The sequence below is a fragment of the Pteronotus mesoamericanus genome, unplaced genomic scaffold, assembly GCF_021234165.1.
Source record: "Pteronotus mesoamericanus isolate MK-2021 breed Mesoamerican mustached bat unplaced genomic scaffold, CSHL_Meso_final scaffold_651, whole genome shotgun sequence".
Taxonomy (NCBI): Eukaryota; Metazoa; Chordata; class Mammalia; order Chiroptera; family Mormoopidae; genus Pteronotus; species Pteronotus mesoamericanus.
In genome coordinates, this window is record NW_026555325.1 from 22,455,519 (window position 1) to 22,469,285 (window position 13,767).

At 37.4% G+C, this 13,767-nt stretch overlaps 1 protein-coding gene across 1 annotated transcript in view; it reads right to left on the minus strand.

The window, feature by feature from the left end:
* Positions 1–3,254: 3,254 nt before the first annotated feature.
* The window catches only part of PLA2R1 (phospholipase A2 receptor 1), a 101,886-nt gene continuing 91,373 nt past the window's right edge, over positions 3,255–13,767 (minus strand). The window contains exons 25-30 of the mRNA XM_054562300.1: positions 12,648–12,816; positions 7,860–8,000; positions 7,249–7,365; positions 5,951–6,127; positions 3,619–3,651; positions 3,255–3,492 (exon numbers count right to left, since the gene is read on the minus strand). Of these exons, the coding sequence (XP_054418275.1) occupies positions 3,278–3,492; positions 3,619–3,651; positions 5,951–6,127; positions 7,249–7,365; positions 7,860–8,000; positions 12,648–12,816 (852 nt within the window). The 3' untranslated portion in view covers positions 3,255–3,277. The remainder of the gene's footprint in view (positions 3,493–3,618; positions 3,652–5,950; positions 6,128–7,248; positions 7,366–7,859; positions 8,001–12,647; positions 12,817–13,767) is intronic.

Sequence of the window (13,767 nt, forward strand, 5' to 3'; positions counted from 1 at the left end):
ATGAAAACCGTGTCTTTTTTTTTTAAAGATACATACGAGCATTTGTAGAAGGAGAGATAGGAAATAAAAGACCAGTGTGACACTAGGACCTCAGGGGTGTGCTCATGCAAATTAATCCTTAAACCTATGAAGGCTAAAGATTCAGGGAACTGAGTTCCTTAAATATACCCATGCTCTTGTGTCCCTTGAAAATCTTTATGCACCTTCAGGGCATGTGTACTTACTTTGAAGACTTTACTTAGAGAGTGTATTTCAATAGCCCATGGAGGCTGCATAATTAATCAAACATGGATCTCAAGTTAACTTCTTCTGTAGGCAGAGGTAAGAGACCCACTGGAGGACTCCAAGGCTCCAGTAGATGGAGGCCCAACTATAGGGAAGAACCTGGACCTATGAATGACTGAGTAGAGCCAAGTCCTCCTACAAGCCTATGTCAGTGTAGATGAGAAATAAACCTTTGTTTTGTTAAACTATCAAGATTTTGGGATTGTTTGTTATAGCATTTAGCCTCCTCTGACTAACAGAGTAGCAGGTGGTGCTGGACAGAGTCTTATTATTGCAAGGGTGAGGGGGCTTGTAGCCAAGAACTGCAGTGTCCATGTATGGAATTGAATGGGAGTCATAGACAATTCTCTGGGGATTAGGTGGTGCCAAAGGTTGTTAGGATGGGGCCAAATCAAAGAGAACTGACTATAGGTTGCACCAACCACATACTTCATAGCAGGTGCCTGCAGAATTCTCAGGAGTGGGACTAGGCAACTACCTTCAGTGGATACCAGGTAATACATATACACAGTCAGCTATCACCTTCTTTTCCCAGTACCACAAGGATACAGGACACAAAGCGTTCTCATAAATCCAACCGTCATCCTGAGAAGAGAAAGAAAACTCCAAAAGACAGAACATTTATCTAATGGGGCCATCTAATCCACGCTTGATAGGGAGTGGACCTTCAATAGAAGAAACATTTAACTGCAAGAAAACTGTTGGAATTGGAAGACCCACAGGATTTAAAGAGAAAATCCAAGATTTTCCATTACCCAGAGTAATAGAAAATAATTGATTTTTTCAGAGGGGTCACAATAATTATGCATGAATGAGTTTGTGAACCTGTTACTTTTTTCTTTTCATGCTGTAGCTATGAAATCAAGGTCAGATTAAAAATAGATATGAAAAACAGTTTTTAAAAGTTTGTACATGTATGAATAAAAGAGAATATTTCAGTACTTTCTATTTTTGAAATTCCAGTAATGTGAAGGACTGCATGATCTCTCCTTGGGGACAGAGTCTCTGAAGACGTGGTTCAATACTTAATATCAAAGTACAGGGCACTCGCAAGCGGTACTGCTTCTTTCTGCAAAACCACTTCATGAATGACATACTTTGTCAAATTGTTATGTGTAAAAATTCCACTTCAATATACCTTGACTGGAAGGATAATTGATTGGCAGGATTTTTTTTTTTTAACCAAGTCCACTAAAAAGAACAGAACTTTAATTTCAATTTCACTCAACAGATTATTAAATTGAGCTTTGATACCATCTGGTTAGTTCAAGCCAATCATTCTTTTGAGTCATAAATGTACAATTGTCATGTAACATAATATCTTTTAAAAAATAAAGTCCCAAAACTCAACAAAAATGATGGAAGTTGATTGTTCCAGTGTGTAAACCACACTCACAGCAGTAGCAAAGAGCTGCTTTTGGAAGCTGTAGTAAATGTTTCAGGCCACGGGTACTTCATTCTGAGGGTGTGCCCTTCAAATGGAATTTTTAACGATGATGCTTTTCCACTTGGGAATTCATTCATACCTTCTCTCGGAGCTCCACCTTGTGACTAGTGGCCACCTGTTTTGAGGCAGCTGGTTGTAATAATTAAAATACACACTCTAGGGAGGCCCTGAGATCCCTCCAGTTTTTCCTCTTTCACAGGAACTTATTTAATTTTCATAACCGCCTGATATTTTCTACTCATGCATTGCTTTACTGGTTTGCTGTCAGCTTTTCTTCATTAGAAAAGAAGTGCCATGAAAACAGGGAGCTCTTGGACTTGCTCCCCCATTACCTCCAGTCTCTAGAACGGCACTTGGTTCTTAATAGGAAGTCAAGAAACATTTGCATGAAGAGTAAACCTTTAAATATTGATGATGAAGCCATTTTTCTTTATAAGAAATTAATGAAGGAAGATAAAATTTGTGATTTTAAATTTATGGACAGTATCATGCTTTTAATAGTTATTTACCGACTGCACTTACTAGTCCAACACAAATAGAGATGGCTCCCCAGAACCATAGTTTGCTAAATAGAACACTGTAAATAAACTCATTTATACAGCAAAGGTATGTAGGTCACTACCAGAGAGTAATTTATTGAGTACTTTTCAACATATTTTTGAGTCTGCTTCTAATGGGACTGTATTTCAGATCTTCAATTTTTCCCCTGTAAATTCAAATTATTTTTGTTTGGTTGTTATGAGTGTTATGTATTACTTTATACCTTTAGTTCTTAATAAAACCCATGAGTTTTATTAAAAGAGCTCAGTAAATTTTTAAAGCTTATCTATAAGATATTTTAAATTATCAAACTTAGTCATCAGTTAATAATTGAAGGTTTTGGGCCACGTTGTGTAGTTGTTTATAAAAGCATGCCGCTAACCAAGATTTACTATTTGAAAAAAAGTAAATTTTCTTCTCCTTTAGTTTGAGAAGTCAGAAATAATAAAAATGAATGTCACCTTGGATATTAGTTTAGAGCCCAGAACCTGTGACTTTTAAGCATAGAAATCAGTATTTTTCAAAAACCGACTGAATTAAAAAAGATTGCTTTTAAAAACAAGAAACTTCTCAGAAGCTTTTTCCTTTTCCTATCTTTTATAAGCATAGGGCTTTGAATTTTGTTTTACTTCTCTCTCTTCTAATGGAATGAGTGAATAAATGTCTGAATAGCTTCGTTTTAAAATTCCCAAAACATCTTGCAAAAACTACTACTCACATTGGTTTGAGAGTTTTCAATAGGGAGTTTCTTTTAATAGTTCTTGTTTTCTGAATAAATTGTGTAATTCCCCCTTTTAAGAATAGAGCGCCAGTGGGGAAATGAGTAAATCAACACCCATTTGATTTGGTTACAGTTCAAAACTGGTGATCACTTTAAGAATAATTAAAATAATGACACAGTTTACACTAAAATGGCACCTGGTCCACAAGGGAAAATACAGAGGCAGCTTCCCTTGAAGTCTTCCTTCCTTGCCCTTGTGTCTCTGGCATTCTCTGACTTTGTTACTATTGATCATTCTTCTCAAGATCAGAAATGAGAATGTTTTCTTCCAAATGTACTGTGCTGAAGTTGGTCGTTGGGTAGTAAGGGTTCTGAAACTCTGCGAGCCTCCTGAAGACACCACTGTGGTGCTTGTATATGCAAAAGGAAAGTGTGGAAATGGCCAGAATTGCCACCAGCGCCAGTGTTACTGTAAGTGGTACAACACTGTGACTTGGTCCTAACAGAAGAGGAAAAAAAGGAAAACTTCAATGACAATGAAGTACTATAGACACTGTCACATAGTTACTTTCTATTTTATTATTTCTAAGAAAAATCAAAATGTTCTCCACTGTTCCAAACATACCTTTCCCTAGATGTTCCTTTACCAGGTGAATACCTAAAAGTACAAAAAAAAAAAAAATGAGATGAAGTTTTTCTTTTAATTCAGCAAAATTATGTCATTATTTAGAGCAGGGCCCAGCAAACTATGGCCCATGGGTTAAATTTAGGTTTCTGTTTTTATAAATAATGTTTTACTGGAACTCGGCCACACTCTTCTGTTTATGCATTGTGTATGGCTGCCTTCATGCTACAATGGCAACGTGACAGAGACCATATTGCCCCGGGAGCCTCAAATATTTATATCTGGCCCCTTACAGGGAAAGTTCGTTGACCCTCGATTCACTATAATCATTACTACGGCTCCCAAACACATACACTGCCTTATTTTTTTAAGCTAAAGAATTCCCACCTAGTCTCAGTACTGTGCTGCAGCAGAAATGTGAGTAAAGCATAGTCCCTGTCTGCAGGAAACTCAATTTTGTTGGGATCTTCTGCGGAGTTTGTCCAGCAACGATAACCTCCCTGCCTTCATGCAAAGATCAACATCTTGTCATATTTGTGCTTTCAAGAATCTTGAGAAATGAAAAATAGCTCCTCCATCCAAAAAGTTAAAGATTTTCTCCATAAAAATGTGTCTCTTTTGAGTAGACTATCTCAAAATTTGAACTCTGTTATTTTTGAGATCTAGATAAAGATGGAGAGTGATCCAGAAAAAGATTAGTAAAAGATTTGTGATTGGAGGGAGTGCTTTGGCACACTACCTATGCCCATTCACTCTTACAGAGTTAAAAGAAACATCACCATTGTTACCAACAGCAAAATCATGTTTAAAAAGACCTTGTTTTTGCAATTTAAAAATAATATTGTATAATTTTGCATAATACAATGGAAACGTATTAGTGTATGTGTGTGTGTATGTGTGTGTGAGAGAGAGAGGGAGAGAGAGAGAGAGAGAATGTGAAGACATTTTAAGAAAGAGTGTTAAAAGAAAGATTATTTGCCCTCACTGGTGTGGCTCAGTGGACTGAGTGCCAGCCTGCGAACCAGAGGGTCACCAGTTTGATTCCCGGTCTAGGGCATGTGCCTGGGTTGCAAGCCAGGTCCCCAGTAGGGGGCACATGAGGCAACCACACATTGGTGTTTCTCTCCCTCTCTTTCTCCCTTCCTCTCTCTAAAAATAAATAAATAAAATCTTAAAATAGAAGAGTATTCTCAGAATGGAAGAGCAGTGAGAAGGTATAGAAGTAGGAAGCTTTAAAGTCTTGTACAGATATGAGGGGTTTCTGATTTGTTCTTGATATTTAAATGCTGTGGATCACTTGGGTGTGTTATTTATCACACAGCTGATAATCTCACTATTTGGGTTTCAAACATTCGTACCCACACCTACCAGTTTTTTCCTTCTTCATTCCCAGTATGCAATCAGTCTCCAAAGCCTGATGGTTCTCTGCTTTTCTACTGTCTCTTTTTGTTCCTAGTTCCATTGCTCAAATAACAAGTGCCTCTCTTTACATCTGGGCGGATGTGACTCTACTGCAGATGTCTGTGGAGCACACAGTAGGTTCCTGTCTCCTTCACACAAAGATCAGCCCTTCCTGGATCCTACATTACTGTTCAATTTTATTCCTGTCACTACCTAACATGAGCCCTTCGCTCCAATCTAAGTTCATTTTTAATTGCTGCCTTTAGTTACTGTCCAATGCCTGCCTTTCCTCCGTCCTCTCGTTTTGCGATTCCAAGGCTACATCTCTGTGAAGTCTTCTCCAGCTGTCTTTATTAACACCGGCACCTAGAAACTGTTGTGATTATTATAAACACCTTTCCACTGTTAATGTTCCTTATTAATGCCCTATCTCAGAAATTTCTGCTATTGTTTGCAACAGACTAGAATTTTCTGGCCTAGATTTCTAAAAAAAATTTTTTTTAATCACTAAAAACTAAGTATGTAGCTTAAGATAAAATTAAAATGTCTTTTACAATATATTAGAACTCGTGACAGTGATACTTACCCACAAGGACAACTAAAGCCTAGGTTATATTTCTTGGGCCCAAAGATGAACCTTAAAATTCTGAGTAGCAGTTGTCAGAATGAGGGCTGTTGGTTTACATTTCTAGCTCTATTTGCTTGAGGTAAACTGCTTTTTTACTTATGAAGGTAACAGCTAGGGTGATACAAGAAAATCATAGCTTTTGAGTTGAAATTTTCTATGACTTGTCTGATATAGAATAAGATGACAGTATTAGAAACTATCTGAATACTCCCTGAATTCTTGGATTTTAAAAGCTTTAAATCCTAAAGCGATAGGTCAACATTGGTTGAGGGAAATGAAGAATCACACTCTGACTTTACCCACCTGCCTCCATTTTACATATAAACCCTTTTTTTTCTTGACACGGAGATAACTGCCACGCTCCTTCAGGGATCCTCAGGGCAACGCACTGGCGGGGTTTGGTGTGGTCCGTGTTGGGCTTCTGCATGCCCCAGTCTGACCGGTCTGGGGGAGTCCCATCGAACCACTTTACGGTTTCATCTGTGGGGAAATTGCCGACCTATAAATTACGTGCATTGTTATCAAACCTACTAAGACTGGAATGAACCATAAAAATCAGCCCCTCCATTTACAGGGACTCTCTCTTTTTCTGATGTTTTTAACTCAGTACTTACAGTTATAACTAAGTTATGAACTCAATGAAAGGTAGGTAAGAATAAAGCTGCCTTGTGAACATTTCTCTATTTTAATTTAGTTCTAATTTGATTCATTTAGAATATCCTCTTTCTTAATGTAAGTTTGGATTTTGAAATAGTTCTTATAAGTAATTTAAAGAAATTATTTAAGAACTAATCAACATAGAGGAAAAAATCCTTTGAGGTCTTAACACCTGTATCATTACAAAATGGCTCACTTTCTAAAAGGATTTTACAGCGAGTTTCTTTAAATAGCAATCCTAGTGGTGTTCCAGTGGGTGGGGGCCTTGGGACAGTCCATTTACCTGTAGGCAATAAAGAGGCCCACTGTTGGAAAAGGATTGAAAATCAACACTAAAACCAACTAAAATTCTGCCAGCTCTTGCATCATCATGTGCTAGAAATTCTAAACGGCACCAGTGACTGAAATAGTCCTCCTTGCCAGAGTGGACTTGCCCCCCACCTTGGTACAGCACGGGAGCACACTGTCCGTCCCAGGTCCAATATTTGTCCTTACAAGAACTTTCAATAACCATCATTTAAATAAAAGCAAGAATACCATGCTCTCATTTGAATACAAACTCTGGTTTTTGTGAATAACAAATAACTCTCATAGCATAATTTCACAGGGAATTGTGCCTTTTAACATTTAGGATCCTGGAGTATTTTCAAATGAATATGGTTTTGGTGTCTATGACCAAGTCTGTAAACATAAAGTTTCAGTCAAGCATCTTCAAATAGATAAACTCATTTGTTTTTATCTGGGGTATTCTGTGGTTATTCACAGGAAAAGAGGGTATGGAGAAAAGAGTTGGCAATATTGTCCTTGGAAGAAATGGCTTAAAGACTCATGCTATTTTTTCACAGCAAGCAAGAATTTTCTGGTGTGCAGAGGCCATTTTCATCAGCCTTGACCACTGTGTATTTATTTATGCCCTCTCCTCTTTTTTTACACGAAGCACTTACTGTCACCATCAAACTGAGCATTCAACCAGACCATCTGGGCAGAAGCAGCAAAAACAACAAGCTCTTCTAGGAGAAATGAATTTTCAGCCTCATCCTTGATTGCTAAAAGATTAGATCCTGTAAAAGAGACAAACAGCAAATGAACAAGTATCTGTATTCACATGTCAATAAAACTTTAAAAATGTCTCCTATACCATCCATAATTTGTAAAGCTCAGGCTTTGAAAAATGAAAATTTCCATTTTATGTAAGTGATTTTTAATTAAAAATGTTAAAGCAAACCCATATTTATTAAGAAATATAAGTACTTCAGAAGTGAAAGCATAGAATATTAATTTTAGAGAACATTAAAAATTTGTAATTCAAATGAATCCAAAAGGAATATTTTGTGGGGGAAAGTGCAGCATTGACAAATCGTAGGTTTTAAAGTTTTATACTGGATACTGCGTTTCATATATTAGCCATCCCCCAAATAAGCAAATTCAATAGTATTTTTTCAATTTTTTTTTGTTGCTGCTAAAATCACTAAATAATCAGACAAAAAATTACATTGTTTACTAAATTATCAAGAAAGAGTACATTGAAAGCATTTTACCATCACAAAAGAATTACCTTCTTTTTTGCAAAATTCATGAGCAGCCTCAAAACTCATGCTGTCTAGCACTGTAGAAAAACTGTAACAATTACTTTTGAATTTTATCCAGGGAATAGATGTTTCTGAGCACAACTCTGGATGTCCAAATGGTCTTTCTTCTGTAAACAAAAATCAGTTATGATTTCAATGTGGTGACTGAGTATGAGATAAACATTGTATTACATTATATGAAAGACCAAGATAAATATATGTAATGAGATTTTCATGATAATACTCTGAACAATGGGTTTAATGTAAATGATTACAAAGCTAGGACTGGTCTATAGCATTTCTGGAAGAAATCACTTTTACCTACACGTAACAGGGCATACTAATGCGTATCTTCTTAGGCTTAGTTTGGGTGCTGCCTGGGTGAGGGTAGCTGACTTTCATGTTTATCATTAGTATCATATCAAGGGATATGATTCATAGAAATACTGGCAGCTGAATGAAGGTAGCAAAAGGCAATTCCAAATGTACAAAATGTGTTACGTACAGTGCTGAGTATTACAGATTTAGCAAATCCTTACCAACAAATCAATCTATTAGAGAAAATAATGTATTCAATACATAACATACATAACATAAAATAACATAACATAACATCATAACACAGGGAAATTGGGTTGGAATTTGCTTCAGAGGGCACGCATGAAAATCAGACACATCCACGCTGATATCCTGTGTAGGTGGCTGTGGGCATGATACCTATCCTCCCTACACTTTTGTTTCTTTATCTACAAAAGAGAGCCAACAACAACATCTTTCTAACAACTTGAGAAGTTTAAATGAGCTAGTGCCTCACGCTTCTTATACACTCAGTAAATGCACTGTTGTTGAAAGGGAAGGCTAACTTTAATGGTGTTTTAGAAGCAGAATTGCCTTTTCCAATATATATGGCTATTATTTATGTTTTCATCCTGAATTATTTTGATTTGAAGTTACATAATGTGCATGACATTTGACTCACAGTATCCAGGATGTAAGAAATAAATGAACTTTTACTAGACAAGAAATGCAAAGAGAAACCAGTCAGTGTTAAGGAACTCTATGGACACCGCAGCAATCATGGGAACGGGATCTTTTGTGGTGGCATAAATGTCACATCAGAGGGTAAGGAAACCAGGCTTCTACTCCTGGGGCTGTTGATGGACATCTAGGAGATCTCCAAGACGCTATTTAATGCTCTGAATTGATTTCATCTTTAAAATAAAGTTAACCTTGCCTACCCTGGCGAACTTTAAGTGTAATGAGGTGTTACTATTTTTTTAACTTTTAAATATATATGTAATATAGTTATAAATGTTATTACCATTATTATTATGATAACTCTAGAATCCTATTCATCCTTGACTTAAACATAAAGCCCCAGTCTGGTTTTCAAGGCCATCCATGCTCCTAACCCACATTTCTAGCCTGATTTTCTCCCTTTTTAAAAATTTTTTTAATTAATTAATTAATTTTTCCAAATACATTTTTCTCGGCCTTTCCCCTACCACTTTCCCCTCCTCTCTCCTCCCTCTACCTCCCTCAATCCTTCCCCATTTTGGTTTTGTCCATGAGTCCTTGCTATATGTTCCTTGACTTGCCCCTTCCCTTCCTTTTCCCCAGCCCACCTCTCCCTCCTTCCCTCTTGTCTCTGTTGGTTTCTTTTTCTTTCAGTGTTGCTGGTCTTATTTTCCTTGCATCTTTGTTTTGTTCGTTAGGTTCAACTTATAGGTGAGATCATATGGTATTTGTCTTTTGCCTCCTGGCTTATTTCGCTTAGCATAATGTTCTCTAGTTCCATCCATGCTGTCGCGAAGTGTAGTAGTTCTTTTTTTCTTCCTGCTGCATAGTATTCCATTGTGTAAATGTACCATAGTTTTTTGATCCAATCATCTGCTGATGGGCATTTAGGCTGCTTCCAACACTTGGCTATTGTAAATTGTGCTGCTATGAACATTGGGGTGCATAGGTTCTTCTGAATTGGCGTTTTGGGATTCTTCAGGTATAGTCCCAGCAGGGAAATCACTGGGTCAAAAGGTAGTTCCATTTTCAGCTTTTTGAGGAAATTCCACACTGCTTTCCACAGTGGCTGCACCAGTCTGCATTCCCACCAACAGTGTACTAGGGTTCCCTTTTCTCCACAGCCTCGCCAGCACCTGTTGTTTGTGGATCTGTGTATGATGGCCATTCTGACCGGTGTGAGGTGGTATCTCATTGTGGTTTTGATCTGCATTTCTCTGACGGCTACTGATGCCGAGCATCCTTTCAAATGTCTCTGGGCCTTCTGTAGCTCTTCCTTGGAAAAGCATCTGCCCAGGTCCTTTGCCCATTTTTTGATTGGATTGTTTGTCTTCTTAGAGTGGAGTCGAGTGAGTTCTTTATACTCACTTGATTTTGGAGATCAAACCTCTATCTGATGTATCGTTAGTAAATATATTTTCCCATATGGTTGGCTTCCTTTTCATTTTGCTGATGTTTTCTTTAGCCATGCAGAAGGTTCTTATTTTGATGAGGACCTACTTGTTTATTCTTTCCTTTATGTCCCTTGCTTTAAGAGACATATTGGTGAAAATATTGCTTCATGGGATAGCTGAGAGTTTCCTGCCAATGTTCTCCTCTAGGACTTTTATGGTGTTGTGACTTATATATAAGTTTTTTATCCATCTTGAGTTTGTTTTTGTGTATGGTGTCAGCTGATGATCCAATTTCAATTTTTTGCATGTAGCTGTCCAGCCCTCCCAACAGCATTTGTTGAAGAGGCTATTATTACTCCACTTTATGCTTCTGCTCTCTTTGTCAAATATTAACATATTTGATTAACATATGACGAAATGTCATATAGTCCTGGGCTAATTTCTGGGCTTTCTATTCTGTTCCACTCATCTATGGGTCTGTTCTTGTGCCAGTACCAGATTGTTTTGAGTATAGTGGCTTTGTAATATAGTTTGATGTCTGGTATTGTGATCCCTCCAACTTTGTTTTTCTTTCTCAAAATTGCTGTGGCTATTCAGGGTCATTTGTGGTTCCATATAAATTTTTGAAATGTCTGTTCTATTTCTGTGAAATACGTCATTGGTATCTTAATAGGGATTGCATTGAATCTATAAATTGCTTTGGGTAGTATGGACATTTTGCTGATATTAATTCTTCCAATCCATGAGCACAGTTTATGCTTCCATTTATTTGTGTCTTCCTTAATTTCTTTCTTCAATGTTGTATAGTTTTCTGTGAACAGGCCTTTTACCTCCTTGGTTAAATTTATTCCTAGGTACTTTATTTTTCTTGTTGCTATATCGAATGGTATTTTTTTTCTGATTTCTTCTTCTATTTCATTGCTGGTGTACAAAAATGCCTCTGGTTTCTGAATATTGACTTTGTATCCTGCTGTTTTGCCAAATTCACTTATTAGGTTGAGTAGAGTTTTGGTGGAGTCTACAGGGTTTTCTATGTACACTATCATGTCACCTGCAAACAATGATAGTTTTACCTCCTCCTTTCCAATTTGGATGCCTTTTATTTCTTTTTCTTGTCTGACCACTGTAGCTAGGACTTCCAGTACCATGCTGAAGAGAAGTGGTGAAAGTGGACATCCTTGTCTTGTTCCGATCTTAGCCAGAAAGCTTTTAATTTTTGCCTGTTGAGTATGATGTTGGCTGTAGGTTTTTCATATATGGCCTTAATTATGTTGAGGAATGCCCCATTTATTCCCATTTTGCTAAGTGTTTTCATCATAAATGGGTGCTGTACCTTATTGAATGCTTTTTCTTATCTATAGAGATGATCATATGGTTTTTGTCTTTCCTTTTATTTATGTGATGTATTACATTTATTGACTTGTGTATATTGAATCATCCCTGCATCCCTGGGATGAATCCCACTTGATCATGGTGGATAATCTTTTTAATGTATTGCTGGATGCGGTTTGCAAATATTTTGTTGAGGATTTTAGCATCTATGTTCATCAGTGAAACTGACCTGTAGTTTTCTTTCTTTGTAGAGTCTTTATCTGGTTTTAGGATTAGGGTGATGCTGGCCTCATAAAAAGAGTCTGGGAGTCTTCCCTCCTCTTGGATTTTTTGGAATAGTCTAAGAAGAACCAGCTTAGCTCTTTCTTAAATGTTTTGTAAAATTCTCCTGGGAAACCATCTGGCCCAGGGCTTTTGTGTGCCAAAAGTTTCTTGATTCCTGCTTCAATTTCCCCAGCTGTTATCGGTCTTTCAAGCTTTCTGTTTCTTCCTCCTTCAGTGTTGGAAGATTATACTTTTCTAGAAATTTGTCCATTTCATCAAGGTTTTCAAATGATTTCCTACCTCTCCCTTAACCATAACCTGCGATGCAGGAAAATCTCAACACCAGCTTTGCCTTATCCATGTCCAGTCCTCCTTCCCTCCCTCCCTCCCTCCTTTCCTTCCTTCCTTCCTGTCTTTGCCCAAGCTTTCTGCTCAGAATGCTTCTCCATGTCCCACCATTACACTGTTTACATACTTCAAGGACAATCTCCACAGTCAAGTCCTTCAACAAGTCTTTCTACATGTTTCTCCACATTGGTATGATGTGTTCTTTTTCCCACTAACTCCCACAACACATGCTGCCTCTCATATTGTTTGGTAGTCCTGCTTAGTATAATAGTTATTTGTCTCTACATCACCTACCAGACCAGAGGTTTCTTGAGGGCAGGTACTCCTTACTACTCTTCCCCATCATTCCTGCCTAGAACAATGCCTTGCATACAGCAGGTGTATGGTACCTATTTTTGAGTTGAATAGGATTGAACCTACCAGTAGGTACATGACAAATGGCTCCTTGCAGAAATGATTCACAGGCTGTGCTACTCCAGCGCCCATTGGTGTCAGCAAAAACACAGTCACCCAGCAAGGATGACTCATCATCTTTCCAAAAGGTGAAGGAGGATTTGGTGCCATCTGACCAGTCAAAACTGAGACCATTCTGTGGAGGGAAATGGAGCCATCATTTCCTTGCCAAGACTGCTGGTGGCACCACCCAGTGCTGTTTGAGCATCTCTCACTTCACACATAGATTTGTATTTCTACACCTTAGATTTCTATTTCAGCAGGTCTGGGACAGCTTGTGAATATGGCCTGGCAAAAAGGGATATCTGCCACAAGAGATGTCTTTTCTAGTTTTGGGGAATCTTTGGCTCCCTGGCACCATAATTTCCCAGCAAACAATCAGAGTGAAGTCAAATCAATACCTTGTACTTTATACTAAAATAAATTTCAGACTGATCAAAGATTCAAACATAAAATTGACCATATGAGTGCTAAAGAAAACTTGGCTAAATATTTTATACTCGTAGTGTGGGGAAAATCTTTCCAAGTCTGATAGAAAGCCCAAAAGTCATAAAGCAAAAATTGACCAGGTAAGCTAAAACATTCCGTAATTGAAAAACACAGTAAACGACAACAAAATACCATCTTTTCACCTATCCCACTGGCAAGCATTAAAATTTTGACATACTCAGTGTTGGCAAGGTTATGAAAAAACTAGATGTTATCATATACTGGTGTTAGCATGTAAATTGGCGCAGACTTCTGGAGGGCAACGGCACTACTTGTGAAAATTTAAAGTGTACTTAGCACTTCACTTCTGGGAACTCACTCTACTTGCACAAGGATATTTGTTGTGCATTGTTTGTAACTGTGAAAACTGGGAAGAACCCAAAAGTCCATTCATAGAATTGTTTAATAAATTGTGGTATATCCTTACATGTGTTAAATTTTTATGTGTTGACACTGAAAGCTGTACAAGGTACATTAAATTAAAAAAAGCAAGTTTAAAGACAGCACAGATAGTAAGTTCTCATTTGTATTTAGAAAACAATATTCACCTATTACATTTATATGTATGTGTCTCTAGAGAAAATTTCTAAATGACACA